Source organism: Aspergillus fijiensis, assembly GCF_003184825.1.
Source record: "Aspergillus fijiensis CBS 313.89 unplaced genomic scaffold BO72scaffold_19, whole genome shotgun sequence".
Lineage (NCBI taxonomy): Eukaryota > Fungi > Ascomycota > Eurotiomycetes > Eurotiales > Aspergillaceae > Aspergillus > Aspergillus fijiensis.
The window spans coordinates 443,757-459,042 of NW_024468995.1; the positions used below are offsets into that span (position 1 = coordinate 443,757).

Below are 15,286 nucleotides of genomic sequence, written 5' to 3' on the forward strand. Positions count from 1 at the left end.
CAAAGTAGAAACCGAACACGGATTGGTATGAGGTATTGATCTGGATGACTTGGTCAAAAGTACTGTACTATAAAAGTACTGTACTGTACGGTCGAGTATTACCGAGAAGGTGTAAAGTACAATACATACCCAAAACGGACAGGGCGGTTGCACTCAGGACCAGCACAACGTCCGTGGACGACATAGCACAATACTAGCAATGGGACTGTGTATATCTCTAACGTACTTTGCAAGGCTTGCAGATTCGCTGCCTTAGTGACCTAGATCAGAAGAAGGCGTAGTGTCATACACACAATCCGCGTTCTTGCGCACGGGTTGGAGCAGGCTTTCAAGTTGGGTTATGCGCATCAACAGCTAGGCTTACTGTGGCGCAGCCAGCTGACTACGGTACTTGGGTTTCCACAACTCAGCTCAACCGGCGGCTCAAAAAAAATAATACAGCTACGCAGGGGAACCGAGAGGTGTCAGGGAGCTGGTGTAGTATTAGTGGTTGCGGAAAACTGAAGCCCGCTTGGCCTCAGTAAAGTCACATAACTATGATTTTTAGGGCTATTGGGAACTTAGATTTCAGGCCGAAGATATTTTTACATTAAGGATTTTTAATGGAAAATCTTATACATAATTTCAATATTAGGGTCAGGTTCGAAAAAAAGCGGTCCGTTGGGCGGTGAAGCTATAATGTCTTTACAGCACTATAGTTAATCGGGGGGGGATACGCGTTGTTTAGATTCTTGAGGGGGGTAAGCAGGTTAAGGTGGCGCGCGCTTAAGTGGTTGGTCAGGCAGCAATGTGATTAAGACGAGTAGCCCGCCGTAAGCACGCTTCAAGTTGTGTCTGGCCATTGCGGAAGCATCATTGAATTTCTCAGAATTCCTTCGTCCTATGGACTTTCTTGCCAACATCTAGTTTCCAACCACCATGATTGAATGTCAGGCACGCATCTAATCCAAGCCATATCTCAACAACTGGGATACTTGACATTGTAGATTGATGGCACGAGAATGTGACATCATGAACAGCATACCACTCTGAAAGCTCCCACAAATACATGACCACCTCCCGTGACATCCTCCCACAAAAGCTCAACACCAAACTCATCGCTTTCTCCAATCCTCCTATCCTTACCCTTGCAGCGCCCTAAATCTCCCCTTCGAAGTCCTCGTCCTCTTCAAAGTCCTCATCCCCCTCCACGCCCAGATCGATTTGTTCCGCCTCATCCTCCACTCCCTCGTTACTATCAGAGTACTCTTCCTGCTCCTCAAAACTCACAGTCTTCCCAGACGAAGGGAGGAAACTGTCTGTGGTCTTGCGGGTATCGGACTCCACGAAGAATGGGTGGTCGGAACGCAGCCTCCGGCCTTGACAAACATAGCCCATCGGCGTATGGGATATATCTTGGCCTTGCCGTCTCAACGCCAGCCACTCCTGCAGGAAGGCCATGTTGAGTGAGGACCCTTCCGCAGGAGTCACCGCGCTACCGGCCACATCGTCCCATTCGAGAGCCAGGCGGTCCAGGATCTCTTCGTACTCACGGGGACCGAAATAGAGTCTTCCAGCGAAGATGCCAACCTCGAACGCCAGGAAGGCGGGCACATAGTTTGCGACCGGGAGAGGGGGGACGGTGTAGTAGTCAAGGTTGCTGAAGTGCTGCATGCGCCTGGTGACCGGCGCTGCGTAGGTCATGAGGTGCATCGATGGTGCTGCCTCAGTGCGGAGGATGGGAATCAGGTCTTCGGCTTCTTCGGGGGTGACCACAATTGCCATCTCAGTTTTGATGTTGCAAAGTAGCCAGTTCACCGGGCGCTGAGGGAATTACATCTGTCAGCACATGAAGGCTTGATCGTTAGTCATGAGTAACGTACCGTCAGTTCATCCATCTTTTCTCCAGGCTTCAGCTTGACCGTCTTGGTGAACTCCACCGATACATATAGATGCGGCAGGCTCAGACCCACTTGGTCTCTATACTTGCCACCTAGTTTAGTTGCAAGTATCATACTCTCCGCGGTCACATACCCCACACCCTCGAGGGAACCAGTCTTCCCAAACTGCGATAGGGATTGATGCAAGCCGGGGTAAATGTACGCCGTCAGCAACTTAGGACGCTCAACCTCCCGCTCTTCTTCAACCTCGTAAGCAACCTCTCGTTCTTGCTCGACTTCTTCTTGCGCGGAACTGGCGATGGCCGAATGGTGGATATCTTTGCCTTCCGTGCGTCGCTGTCGCAGAACTTCAATGAAGCTGGCGGCTCGGCCCGAATATGTGAAATCATTCGACGAATCCGAGTCTCCATCGCTCGCATCGGTGGGCTCCGGCTTGTACAGTTGCTCCAGAGACTGCTGCTCGGGCTGCTGCAGGATCCCCATGTAGTACCTCCGCTGATGATGGTTCTTAATGAAGTTAGGGTAGTCTTCAGCGGCCTGAATACGGCGACAGAAGTCGACGCCTTGCGCATTGTAGAGCGGCTCGAGATCCCTGTTACTGGCACAGGTCTGGTGCAATAGCCAGTACACAACATCGGAGGAGTCGAGTTGCTCGTCCTGGTGCTTGCCGCAGACGTCAAGAATATTATGATGCACTTCTGGAGGTGCGATAAAAACCACAGACTGCGTTGTCCCGAGCTGTCGGAGCCTCATGGCTGCCTGCACAGTATGGTCCTTCGTCTGATTGAGACCCAAGGTAAGGGCTCCCCGAGCATGTGCTGGGAGTTTCAGATCTGTACCTCGGGTATGTGCTTGATCGAGATAGATCAAGCAGTCCGTCATATCATCCGCATACGGAGTTGCGATCAGTGGTAGACACTTTCCTGTTCGTGAGCAAACCCACGGCTGATTATCCGGCCCAAAGTAAACTGCAGCTTGGGCATCATTGTCATGCATCAACCATGTCTTTACCAGGCTCAGATTGTCCATCTCGAGGACAAAAGCGCCTGCGTCAATCAAGGTGCGGACTTCGGTTTTGGTCAAGCTACACAGCAGCTCTGTTTCGGACATACGCTTTCCTTTGAAGACCGCAGCTCGATACTCCCTGTTCCTTTTCTGGAGCAGGTAGGTGAGGACCTCCGCGTTCGTGTGTGACAGCTCAGGAAGATCGTGTTGTTTCATCGTCAGGGGTAGCAGTCTGCGGTTGTCGTTGGTCCCACTAAAACCAGTGGTCAGGCCCGGTTGTACAGTCGTTGTACCGTCAGAGATCTCGGGAGAGTTCCTGAAATAAGGCACGTCCCATCCTGACATCTGAAGCTTGATAGCAAACTGCTTTGCGTGCACAGGAAAGACAAAGTTCTTCAGATAGTAGTTGATCACCGTCGTCGAAAACCGTAGATGCTGCCAGATCATAAAACCCTGATCATAATCGTTCACGTTGATTAGATTCCAGTGTCGTAAGCTTTCTGGCATAATTGCTGATGTCTCCGTCCAGCGGTCATATTCGGTAGCCGGATCATCCGCTCTGAGAACAGCCTCCAAGCACTGTCGACATTGCTCCTGGCTCAGACCCTCGTGATAGAATGCAAGGCAGGTGAATAGAATGGCCACATCTGGGTGACCCCACTCCGCTTGGTTCGATGGAACACCCTTGGCATGGAATAGCACGGCAATTGGGTCTCGGTCAGGATGCAAGCCGTATTGCACATTCCATCTCTTCTTCAGACATAGCAGCAGGATCTGATGAACCAGCAGGCCTCGCAGCAGATACATTCTCTTAAGCGTCTGAGGCTTATTCTCGAAGATCTGCTGGAGACTCTTGGTGACCGAGTCATCAACGGCCGGGTCTGAAAGAAAGATGCGCACGGCCTCAATCTCAGCGGCGCCGCGACCTTGCATCGGCAAGATTCCACCCCGACCAGTACAAGCATCGTTCACAACTCTTTTCATCAGAGCCAACTCAACGTCGTTTCTCAACAAATATGCGATCGGAAATGCGACATCTTCCCTTTCAATCACATCAATGCTGCGCGGGAACTCCCGTGCTAAGTCTCGTAGATGATCCGCGACCAACCCTAACACATTCATCGTGACCTCCCAGCGATCGGGGTATCCATCGACAACAAGCTGAGAGCCGCTGGGATAAATGAGCTGTGTCTTGACCGCGAGGGTGAAATCACATTCGTCGAGAATATCCCGACCATGTCGATCGATCCATTTTTGGATCGCTACCATTTCAGTAGCCTCGGCTATCTTAACATCGGAAACTCGCTGAAGGCCACTCAACTTGAAGGACAACGCATGTTCGGGAACACCCAAGATGATACCGGATTGACGAAGTGTGTTCTCATGAAATCTCCGAAACTCTGATATCACTTGCGGTGTTGTTGACGTTCGTCGGGAGAATGGGATATGCAGCACTTCTCGACCAACAAGACCTCCGATATGTGTCTGTAAAATCTGAGCTGTCTGGGTGAGAAGCGCACTTGGCACGAGCAACCGAGCGAGAATCTTGCCATTGGCCAACGCGCATGCCACCATCGGCGTGATCACTGAAGTCTTTCCTTGTCCCATGTTCATCTGTAGAACAGAATTCGAGCCCGAGGTTGGAGTGATCATTTCAAGAGCAACCGTTACCTGTTCCTGCCGTATCTGCATATTCGCATCGATTTCAACGAGAATCCAGTCCGAGTATCTCATGTAATCCCACACCGCATGGTCTCTCTGGCAGTACTCTTGATCGAGCCGGCTTTCATCACGTCTAGCGAAGAATTCTCTGATCCGCAACAGGCGTTGTAGCTTGACGACTTTGAGCGCGTATGATATAATGGCTTCATTCGCGGCCCGAACCGTACGAGCGAGCCCCTAAGCTGCTGCAAGATAGTGACCGTGGTGATGCATGGTGCGATATTGCCTTTCAGCAACCAATACAGTCTCGAATCCCCAGCTAGAAGAGCTGAATGAATCTGCCGATAGTGAGAGTCCACAACATCCTGCGTATCTCGAATCTCCTCTTTGTATCTCTCGAGCCCTTTCCAGTAGGACAATTTGGGTGATTGGGACTTGTTCGGTTCCTGGTCTTTATCCTTCAGCGCATGGATGCTCACTTGCAAGTCTCGACCATATCTGGATCTCACAGGACAGTCCGAGTTGATCATGCTCCTCACTATGCTTTCAAGTTCATCAATCTCTCCAGTAGACACTGGCCGATCACCGCGTCTTCTCCGCGGGTCGGTGGGATGGTGGGGCTTCTTTTTCGCGCATTTCTGATGGTGGTGTTCAGCCTGCGCGAGCGGCGGGCCTGGTGTATGGAGCAGGTCACGTCCGAGCTCAACTGCAACTCTTGGATGACTGCCAGAGCGCGATTCAAAGTACTCCACGTGTCCGCTCGCTGGTGAATCTTGTGGTCTGTTGGCTCTCACATTGCCGTGGGTGTTCAATACCTTTTGTACTTCCTCGATATGGGCAAGAAGTTGCATGTTCTTGTAACGACGCGACCATACTGGCTTAATTAGGTCCAGGGCGTCCATCACGTTCACAAATTCTGACGAGAACCCATCGAGTGAGGGCTCCAAGCAGGGCCATTGGGAAAGAATGAAGGTCACGAGGCGTTGACTTTCGCTATTACACTGAGATTCGTGTTCTTCCTTGGCCCTTTCATGTTCAGCCATAGCTGCTGCTTTCAAGCATGTGGTAGAATTTTTAGGCCTCTTGACCGGGGTCGGAGCTGTAAACTTGATCAACGCTGGTTCCACCAGTTCGAGAAGCAATCGAGAATCCGGCTTGCCGTTTTCGCGAACTTGCTCAAAGGCTTCGTGCTGGGGTAGTCTTAACTTCTTCAGCTCGTCCAAAGTGACAAAGGCTGCTAGGACACGAAGGGCTGTCATGCTGACATTCTGCGAATAGGCTATAAGACCGAGGTTGAACATCAAATAATGTACATCACGCGTTTGACTCTCAGCGCAAAGCCGAACCAAGCGACCCCAATTGGCCGCAAGGTCAATTGATATGGCGGCCTTCACAGTGGAGGGAATGAACTTGCCGTCATAGCCCCCGACGTGGCCCCAGCGCTGTATGACATGAGCGAGATGATCCGTCGTTGCGATCTCCGAAGGCCGTTCTCGGAGCAGGGAGACAATCTCACGCACATTCTTCGCCCGCGTGGACGAACGATATCTAGCACGCGATACATATACCTCATCAGCGATTTCTTGCACTTTGTCCTCGTTCCATGTGTCCGATCGCTCGTACAAAGAGCGGCGCCAAAGAGCTCTATCTCGCAGATATACTTGACTCCCGCTAGTGTTGGTTCCGCGAGGCGGGATACCTGGTTGGAAGAGAGAAAGTCTCTGTGACCTCTTCAGAATCGACTCGATGGTTGGCTGATACGCTTCATGCTGTATGGACACTGTCAGTTCCTTATTCCACCTCACCATCTGTTGGACCTTTTTTCCGGGGGGATAGTACTCCCGCACCGGCGTGAGCCCGGAGATTCCTCGTAACAGATCCACGATGTTGGACTCGAGAGGTCTCCACGGTAATGAGGAGGCGGACTTTAAACAAGCCAATGCCTCTTCTGTACCGGTACGCCCTGTCAGCGGGTCCGAAGAGACGAAGGAAGTGAATGCATGAAGCTGGGCTTTTGTGTAAAGAAGTAGTGGCTCGGCAGGGCAGTGAAGCCGACCGAGAACTCCGTCAATCTGATACCTCCCATAGTTCCCATTGTTCTCTTTCTTGACCAAAACATGTATGCCTTGGCGCTCGATTTGGATGCTGCCCACGGGAACAATGATACTGCGCTGTGAACGATTGTAGATATTTCGGAGTACTAGCATACTTTGGAGTCCATAAAGTGTACCAGCGTCTTGATTGGGGTCAATCTCTGCGCTCAATTGAGTGCACTGCAGGCGCTGTCTCTGGTTGACATAGAATCTGAGGTTCATTGCCTTCAACTCGACCGAGAGCATGGTTTGCGGCGGTTGATAGATTGTCAGCTCTGCGGCTTTTTCGAAATGAGAGAAAATGCTAGCTATCGTCATTGCGAGTTGAGAACGGGGGTCAACCAGATATGACTTGCGTCGGTTAGCCTGCTGGGTTCGGATGTTGATCTTCCAGTCGCCCGGCCTCTCTCTCCAGATTTGTGGTATACGCCTCGCCTGGAGGATTCCCGTTTTGATATTGATCCAGTGCACACAGTCACGAAGTAAGGAGTATGGTAAGTCCGGTTTCTTGCCACTGCCAAACACAGACCGAGGAACATGCTCCAAAGTTTGGCTCTCCTTGCAGGCCCAGATCACGAGGTCCTGACCTCGGTAACCCAAGTGAACCTCATAGCCGTTCCTAGCCAGCGCCAATTTATAACTCATCCCGGGCAGACTCGATGGGAAAGCACTGAGTCTCTCGTTGCCGAACAGTTCCTTGAGCACATCTGAGTTACGGATGTCGGCTGGAAGCTTCCCCAGAGGCTTGCCGTCGATCAAGAAGTGGCCTTCCAGGATGTGGAGCTGGCGATATTGATCTCGCTCTTCATCAGTACCGCGGGCTGTGGCAGTTATCCAGCCATTTTCTTCTTGCTGCCAGATAGTATGTTGTCCCTCACGCGCACTGAACCATACTCTGTCGATGGCTGCATTCACGCTTGAGGGATACCACCTGACCGCGAACTGAATCACCTGGCACAGTCGATTGGACATCTTGATGTCGCGGACTAGCATCCTCCGAGTGAATGCATCGAAATTACTCGCATCTATGACCAGGCTTTCCTGCATGGAAAGTGTGGCTTCAATCCATGTTTGGGTGGAGGCCGCATCAATTGAGGCGCTAGTCGTTCGATCAAAAGTGCGGCGACAGAGGAGAGCGGCCAAGAAGCAATATCGCGCTGTTCTGTCCGCGACATCGACCTCGACAGCTTTGCGTGCTTCGTTGCGTAGGTGATGGATCCAACGATGCGTCACACTGCGGATTTTTAACAGCAGTTCGTTGGCGCATCTTGACACTTCATCACACCCCAGGCTGCACACTCGCATCGTCAAAGTCAGCATCGTTTCCATGTACATGACCTCGCGCCAGTTCGAGGTGATCAACGAAACGTGTTGATCAATTTGTTGTATCAGTCGCTTGCAGAAGACGGCTTCGTGGAAGACAGAATGTATGACTCTCAAAGATTCTCGCTGCTGCCAGGGGCCAGCCTGCAAGGCGAGATGCTGCAGAAGAGCCATTGTTTCGTGCGCGCTGAAATTGATGTTCGACGATCCGAGCTCAGAAAGGATCGAAATCCACCGACGTTGCTTGCCGGCCATCAAGCTCTGATGTGCGAGAAACTCATGGAGGGTCACTGCAGAAGGACGCTTCCGTGATTCCGCAAGAGCTTCATATGACGAAGGCCCTGGTCCGTCCGGAGCGAAACTTGATGAAGAGTACAGCTGTGCGAGGGGAAGATTCGATGGGAGGGCAAGGGCAAAGTGATGCGCAAATGTGAGTGTTTTTGGCAAGTCCCCTCCCCATACATTGCGACCTTTATCATAGTACTTGAAGGTTAAACCCGACGGAAGCAGCACGCTTTCCTCGGCGATTGGGAATTGCCGCAATTTGTAATGGGTATCCAAGAACGACTTGGTAGTCGAGGCTAGAGACAACCCTCCGCGGCGTGCATTCTCTCTGAAGTATCCGGAAAGATTCGCGTACTCACTCAGCAGCTTCATCGGTGCCATTGCATTCGGTGAGGCTAGTCTAGGACCAAATCGAACAATGAGATGCCACGTAGCACTGCGGTAGGCGGCAAATGCTTCGGGGGTTTCCAACTCAAAAACAATGGCTCTTTTTTCAGCCATCTTTCCGTCGCAAGGCAGATACGCTTCATGAGCGCTGATCTCTAGACTTTTTCGACTTCGATTGTAGTAGCAGTGACTGCAATCGCGAATATCATGAGTACCGTCAGGGTTCTTTCGCTGGGTACAGTCACTCGATGACAACTCCGTAGTCAAAGATTCGAACTTTCTATTCACTTTCTGGAGCTCTTTTAGCTTTCTCTGGCTTGAAGCCTGAGATGCATCTTCAATGGCTTTCTGTAGTTCTCTCAAGCTTTTCCCGACGTCGAGCTCCATGTATCGATCAGCAAAGCAACCCGGAGCCGGGTCTGCAAAGATTGACACGCTTGAGTCAGCTACTGTCGCGCATCTTCCATGAAGATGGAGTTGAATCGCATGCAGACGGTCTAGGTCGGTTCGTCTAGAGAGGAGCAAGACGTCAAGTAGCTCTGGGCGGAATACCGGATGGAACTCGAGAAGCAGCGGATAGGCGACGGTCGCGCATTTGTCCATATAGACCCACAGCTCAAATATGTTCAAGATTAAGAGGCTGAATTGCTCCGGATCTCTGTCATAGGCGCCCGCAACTCTTTGAAGATAGTCCTCGATTCTGTCGGCAATTTTAGTGCAAGCGCCGATGCTCTGAACTAGGCCAGCCGCTGGAGCCCTCCATTCACCGGAATCTATTGACTGCTCCAACTCAGCTAGGGATGAGTAAACCTTGAACAATGTGGTAAACTCGTCCGTCATATCTGCGCTCGCCTTGCTCGCCGGGTGGACAAGATTCGTGTTGCGGGACCTCGGATTACCATCATGAGGCTGTTGCAGGATATTGCGGAGATAGGATATGCTGTTGGGTAGACTTAGGTGCATCTCTGCTGCACCAGCCCTGAGTGGTAGCTTTGGTACTTTACGCAGGAAGTTCTTCTTAAAGTCATGCCACTCCTGCTCAATGCCACTGCTCGCAATCTCAATCTGCTCCGTGTAGAAAGGCTCCAGCTGGTTCGCGAGTCGGGTATAGGCAGCCTGTGACTCTGGGCATAGAGAATCCTTCATAGTTTCCAGCTTGGTGAGGCGACGGCAAAGTTTGGCCCTCAACCAGCTCCATTGCTCCGGGCCCACCGCGCGTGATTCCACGAGGTCTCTCAGTAGATCTGCTAGAAGTACACAGAGCAGGGACTTGTAGTAGACCCGACCCAATTCACTGCCCAAGCGCAAGTACAGCAGGCGTTGGAGGCAGACACGAAGCACGAGCCATAGAGGGCTACGCCGCCACGGTCGCTCCGCGTTGTTCCAGCATACATCGTCTTTGATGCGCTTGCGAAGGAGGACTGGCTGGGTTCGACGGCCATTCACGCCGAGTACTGTGATCAGAAAGTCGGTGATCAAGTCCGGATCCATGGTGTCTCTTGTTTCAGTCACCTTGACGCCCGCCTTTTGTGATTTTGGCGTAAACTCGTCGAGGGGCTCCGTACTGGCTCTCTCCAGGAATTCCCCCATACTCTCTTGGAGAGATGGCTTGTCAAATTCTTCCTTGTCTAGCGATATCGCCACCCCGGGGAAATCCCACTGTAGCGCACCGGGCGCCGCAATGGTGGGCTCGGCACTTGGTGAGGCTTCGAAGGCTTCGACGGCCACACTGGTATCTTCCCTGACAGAGAAGTGCATCAGAATCAAGGGGTCTTCCACCGGGGTCGAGAATGACTTACTGAGCTTGATGGAAAAGGAGGGCTGCGTTGTGTTCGACGACGTGCACGATGATAGGGTGATCTGGGCCCAGCCTCTGGAACGCACTCACCAAAGCTGCCTTGTGGACCCTGCCATCGTTAATCGCACGACACTCTTTCAGAGTCTCATCAAGGCTTTTCCAGACAGTCGTTGTGTCATCTTCCGCATAGTGGCGAAGGTTTCTGACGGCCCTGCGTAGGCGTTCGATGAGGCCGTAGTCAACTTTCTGCGGCTCTGTGTCTGGACTTCCAGGAAGCTGGGGGGGCAAGGCGACATGGTGAAATATGTCGATGAGAGTGTTCTTTTCATACATGATAGGAAGTTGTGTCGTGATGGAACAACGATACAAGTAAAGACGACATGCGAAGAGAAAAAAGAAAATGAGAGGACTAGAATGGGCAAAAGGAAGGGGAAGGAAAAGGGGGTGAGGATGAGGATGAGGATGAGGACGAAGCTGGGGACGATGAGGGGAATGGAAGTGTGTTCAAAGATGACAATGTAGAAAGAAATTCCGAAGAAGACTGTGAGCTGTGAGCTGTGAGCTCAGAAGAGGGCGAATTGGAGAATGAGATTAGAAGCGAGATGAGGATGGAGGTGAGGTGGTGAGGTGGTGAGGTGGTGAGGTGGTGATAGTGGTGAGGCGAGGATGGTGATGGAAAGACAGAACAAGGATGAAGATGAGGGGTGAAGGATGGAAAGTTCCTCACTGAGTGATTAAGTAGAATTGGCAAGAGGACAAGTAGAGGGGAGGGGGGGCCAGCTCACAGGTGGAACATCCTCAATCAGCCATCATTGCAGCGTTTGCAATCCTCACCGTGGTGGTAGTCGGTGAATCTGCACCAAATTCACCTGTTACCTAACCCTCCAGCAAACGGGCTGTGTTATCTACATCCAGAAGAAATGGATTGGGTTCTGGTCCATTTGAATATTGATTCTCTTACTTATAATGAATTTCGTATACAACAGACGCCGTATGTATCATGAGGATGACCTTGAAAGTGAAAGTACAAAGAGAAGTAACCTCACCTGAATTCCTCAGATAGCCCCCGGTAGCCTGGATTCCATCGATTGGATCTCTCTGAAAGACTTAGATCCCCGTCCTGATGTAGCCGCGGTGCATGCAGAATGGTCGATATGGTTTATAGTGCGCCATCTCGGAGAGTTGCTCGGCGAGGTTGTGTTCTGTGGTGATGGAAGGAAGGCCATTCTTGGTATAGCTATGAGAAGGGGTTAGACGTGAAGGAAGAAGGATCTGGAGTCACAAGAGACTCTAAATGCATCTGTACTCGGTGATGGTGGATAGAGGGCAATGGCCATGTGGAACTTTTAATACTTACTGCACCCATGAATAACGACGGTGCATAAGTAGGTGGCTTACGTGGTCTGGGTTGCTTTATGCCATCACGTGATACTTTTAAGATGGATCACCTGACCCAGAGGTCAGGCAGCCACAAAAGGCACCAGGCAGAAACCACACAGCGGGTTCTCCTGGACTGCCGCAGCCCGGGAAGGAAACCCCCGCCGGAGGTTTCTTTCCCCGGGCCCGAGTTGCAACCCCTACCTGAGGATGAGGTGCCCTGGTAAAGAGTCGATTGTGGCAAGGAGCCGAACGATAGTAGAACAGGTGATATTTACGATCGCAACGATGCAGACGGGGTAGTTGTGTGAATCTAATAGCTGTCTATTTTCTACCATCATCTTCATCGAGTCCGATTAGAATCGGAATGCCGTCAGGTCAGTGGATCAGAAATATATTTCCCCGCTATTACTAGTAGAATGACGCTCAGGGAATCAGATACCGAACAAGCGCTCAGCCCCATTGCCTGCGAGCCATGCAGGCAAAAGAAATGCAAGGTCAGTAGAACAGGAAGAACGAGACTCAGAGAGTAGACACTGGGAACACCCTTCTAACTCCAACGTGTGCCAGTGCGACCGCACGCTGTATGTGACTCCGCTCTATAGATGTACGGTACATGCTCGATCTAAGCCCAACTAACCCGCCTACTCGCCTCCAGTCCAGTCTGCACACAATGCTCCCCCGATCCATCCAAGTGTGTCTATCCAGAAAGCGGTAAACGGTAAGGAAGATCGTTGTGCGGTATTTCAACCGGGTGCTGACCCGAGTCAGAGGGCTTCCACTTGGGTATCTTAATCTGATCGAACAGCGGCTTGCCGACACCGAGCAAGCGTTATTCGAGGCCCTCACCACCATCCGCGAGCTCAATGCCTCGCACGGAGGCATGGTGGTGCAGACCACCCGCAAGTCCGCTGATATGCGCCCCAAGAATGTACGCATGCAGGAGTGGTCCCAGTTGCCATTGAGCGGGTGGGCGGAGCGCGAACGATGGCGAGAAGCGAAACAAGATCAGTACCAGTGTGAACGGACCGTGGTCAAGTCGCCACCGGGGGTAGAAGTGCCGCCGTCGAACGTGTATGAGATGCCGCGGGGAATCTCCGCCGCCAGTCTTCCCAGCAGGAGCAGTGTAGGGCCGGCGGAGTCAGTATCGGTCGCGGAGTCAGTATCGCCAGAGCGGCGGAGGGCGGATCGGGCAGGGGAAGTGGCGCGGCGATATCCTTCGTTGTACTTTTGATTACTGCTAGAATCTATATAGTTTGTGTTAGCTGTTGATACTGCAACAACAACCCCCGATGGTCTAGTTGGTTCATGGCGTTCGGCTGTAATGGAAATTGTAACCGAAAAGTCACCAGTTCGATTCTGGTTCGGGGGATTGTCTTTTTGCTCTCACTTCCACTTTTTGGCATGGTGGGCTCTGAGTTGGGCTCCCCGCAAGCACTATTCTGTTTTTTTGTTTCCTTACTGGCTCCGACAGAATGAACTGTAAATCTATTCGATTTGCACATAATGACGATACTGGTAAGGTACTAGGTAATTACCTAGTAGTCATTATTTACCTCAACCTTAAGAAAATGCCGCGGACAAACTCCAGTCAGCGGGATGTTTGCATCCTTTGCAATCCTCGTAGTCTTCCCACGGTCTTCCGTAAACGGGGTCAATCCGCTCCCCTTCGCAACCAACAATCAATCCGTCAATCGCATCCACACAAACCTGCCTCTCAAACTCTCGCACGTTATCCACCGCACTATTCCATCACCCCACAGGGCTGCATCGATCGTCATCATTGTCCAGATGCAAACCCGTCCCGACCATCCGTGTGGTGCCGGAGATGTCTTGCTCCGAGACGCGGAGGAGTGCAAGTCCGGCCCTCCACCCATCTGAGATCATGGAGGGGAATCCTTCCTTCGGTGAGGGGCGACACGCGGGGGCTGGAGATACGATATAAACCTCGATCGACGCGCTGATACCGACTTCTTCTCTCCTCGCATTGATCTCACACCACCCTCGCACACAGTCACCATGTCTCTCCAAAAGTCCTACAGCATCGCCTCCATCCCCGCCGATGGTATTGGCCCCGAGGTCGTCGAGGCTGGTATCACTGCGCTGAACGCCTTGGCCGATACCCTCAAGACCTTCAAGCTTGAGTTCACCAACTACGACTGGAGCTCCGAGACCTACAAGAAGACCGGAAAGTACATCCCCGATGGCGGTCTCGACTCCCTCAAGAAGCACGACGCCATTCTTTTCGGTGCCGTCGGCGCTCCTGGTATGTTGATTTCCCCTACTTCCCCGCATATGGAAAGTCATCTAATCTTCCACTACTAAACAGACGTCCCCGACCACATCTCCCTCTGGGGTCTCCGCCTGGCCATCTGCCAGCCCTTCCAGCAATACGCCAACGTCCGCCCCACCAAGGTCTTCCGCGGTACCCAGTCCCCGCTCCGCAACTGCAAGACCGGTGACCTCGACTGGGTCATCATTCGCGAGAACAGCGAGGGCGAGTACGCCGGCCAGGGCGGTCGCTCCCACACGGGCAAGCCTTGGGAGGTCGCCACGGAGACGGCAATCTTCTCCCGCGTCGGTGTCGAGCGCATCATGCGCTTCGCCTTCGAGGTCGCCCAGAAGCGTCCCCGCAAGCTCCTGACCGTGGTCACCAAGAGCAACGCCCAGCGCAACGGCATGGTCCTCTGGGATGAGGTCGCCAAGGCCGTCGCCAAGGACTTCCCCGATGTCACCGTCGACAAGATGCTGGTCGACGCCATGACCACCCGCATGGTCCTCAAGCCCGAGACCATCGACACCATCGTCGCGACCAACCTGGTGAGTTGAGCCTTTCTCCCCCCTCCCTTCCGACAAGATCAAACTAACGGGCCAAACAGCACGCCGATATCCTCTCCGACCTGGCTGCCGCGCTCGCGGGCTCCATCGGCATCGCCCCTACCTCCAACCTCGACCCCACCCGCCAGAACCCCTCCATGTTCGAGCCCATCCACGGCTCGGCCTTCGACATCACCGGCAAGGGCATTGCCAACCCCGTCGCCACCTTCTGGACCGCCGCCGAGATGCTCGAGTGGCTCGGCGAGGCGGATGCCTCCAAGAAGCTGCTCACCGCCGTCGAGAACGTGTGCGAGGCCGGCGTGCTGACCGCCGATCTGGGCGGCAAGGCCAACACCAAGGAGGTCACCGACGCGGTGGTGGCCGAGATCAAGAAGCTGTACGGTTGAGGATTGTACATATATACCACGGATTGATGTCATTAGCATGAAAATAGATTTCCTTGTTCATAGAGTTGGGTTCGTCCATTGAGTTACAGTGAACTAACCATCGCGATCCACAATGCTAAGGGGGCGACAGTCTGACCATAAATGAGGGGAAGAAAGAGTGTTACTGCGTGGCTGTGGCAAGCTCCAGGCCAAGGTGCACTTGTAGAATTTTAGCTCACAGAGTATTGTCCTCAATGCCTTAGTACCTCAGCT

At 52.5% G+C, this 15,286-nt stretch overlaps 3 protein-coding genes and 1 non-coding gene across 4 annotated transcripts; 3 read left to right on the top strand and 1 right to left on the bottom strand.

The window, feature by feature from the left end:
- Positions 1-840: 840 nt before the first annotated feature.
- Positions 841-10,766, bottom strand: BO72DRAFT_477000 (uncharacterized protein; the record flags this gene model as incomplete). The annotated part of the gene is made up of 10 exons (XM_040947411.1): positions 841-1,803; positions 1,863-3,811; positions 3,845-4,275; positions 4,312-4,370; positions 4,413-4,718; positions 4,775-6,364; positions 6,395-9,882; positions 9,922-10,060; positions 10,091-10,364; positions 10,435-10,766. The coding sequence occupies 10 exons, from the start codon at positions 10,764-10,766 to the stop codon at positions 1,138-1,140; spliced, it is 9,234 nt and encodes a 3,077-aa protein (XP_040802074.1). The 3' UTR covers positions 841-1,137.
- Positions 10,767-12,197: 1,431 nt separating this feature from the next.
- On the top strand, positions 12,198-13,050 carry BO72DRAFT_527183 (Zn(II)2Cys6 transcription factor domain-containing protein). Its single transcript, XM_040950088.1, has 4 exons — positions 12,198-12,307; positions 12,381-12,394; positions 12,469-12,531; positions 12,582-13,050. The coding sequence occupies exons 1-4, from the start codon at positions 12,230-12,232 to the stop codon at positions 13,042-13,044; spliced, it is 618 nt and encodes a 205-aa protein (XP_040802075.1). The 5' UTR covers positions 12,198-12,229; the 3' UTR covers positions 13,045-13,050.
- Positions 13,051-13,096: 46 nt separating this feature from the next.
- Positions 13,097-13,182, top strand: BO72DRAFT_t115. The gene has a single exon. It is a non-coding gene; the product is annotated as a tRNA-Tyr (tRNA).
- A 313-nt stretch (positions 13,183-13,495) lies between these two features.
- On the top strand, positions 13,496-15,074 carry BO72DRAFT_447486 (putative tartrate dehydrogenase). Its single transcript, XM_040944552.1, has 3 exons — positions 13,496-14,076; positions 14,140-14,630; positions 14,690-15,074. The coding sequence occupies exons 1-3, from the start codon at positions 13,830-13,832 to the stop codon at positions 15,032-15,034; spliced, it is 1,083 nt and encodes a 360-aa protein (XP_040802076.1). The 5' UTR covers positions 13,496-13,829; the 3' UTR covers positions 15,035-15,074.
- Positions 15,075-15,286: the final 212 nt, after the last annotated feature.

Bases quoted from the DNA above. Each gene is read 5' to 3' on its own strand.
- BO72DRAFT_527183 (XM_040950088.1), top strand. From the start codon at position 12,230: ATGACGCTCAGGGAATCAGATACCGAACAAGCGCTCAGCCCCATTGCC. The intron at 12,532-12,581 runs GTAAGGAAGATC...GACCCGAGTCAG, and splicing joins TATCCAGAAAGCGGTAAACG to AGGGCTTCCACTTGGGTATC.
- BO72DRAFT_447486 (XM_040944552.1), top strand. From the start codon at position 13,830: ATGTCTCTCCAAAAGTCCTACAGCATCGCCTCCATCCCCGCCGATGGT. The intron at 14,077-14,139 runs GTATGTTGATTT...ACTACTAAACAG, and splicing joins CGGTGCCGTCGGCGCTCCTG to ACGTCCCCGACCACATCTCC. The intron at 14,631-14,689 runs GTGAGTTGAGCC...CGGGCCAAACAG, and splicing joins CCATCGTCGCGACCAACCTG to CACGCCGATATCCTCTCCGA.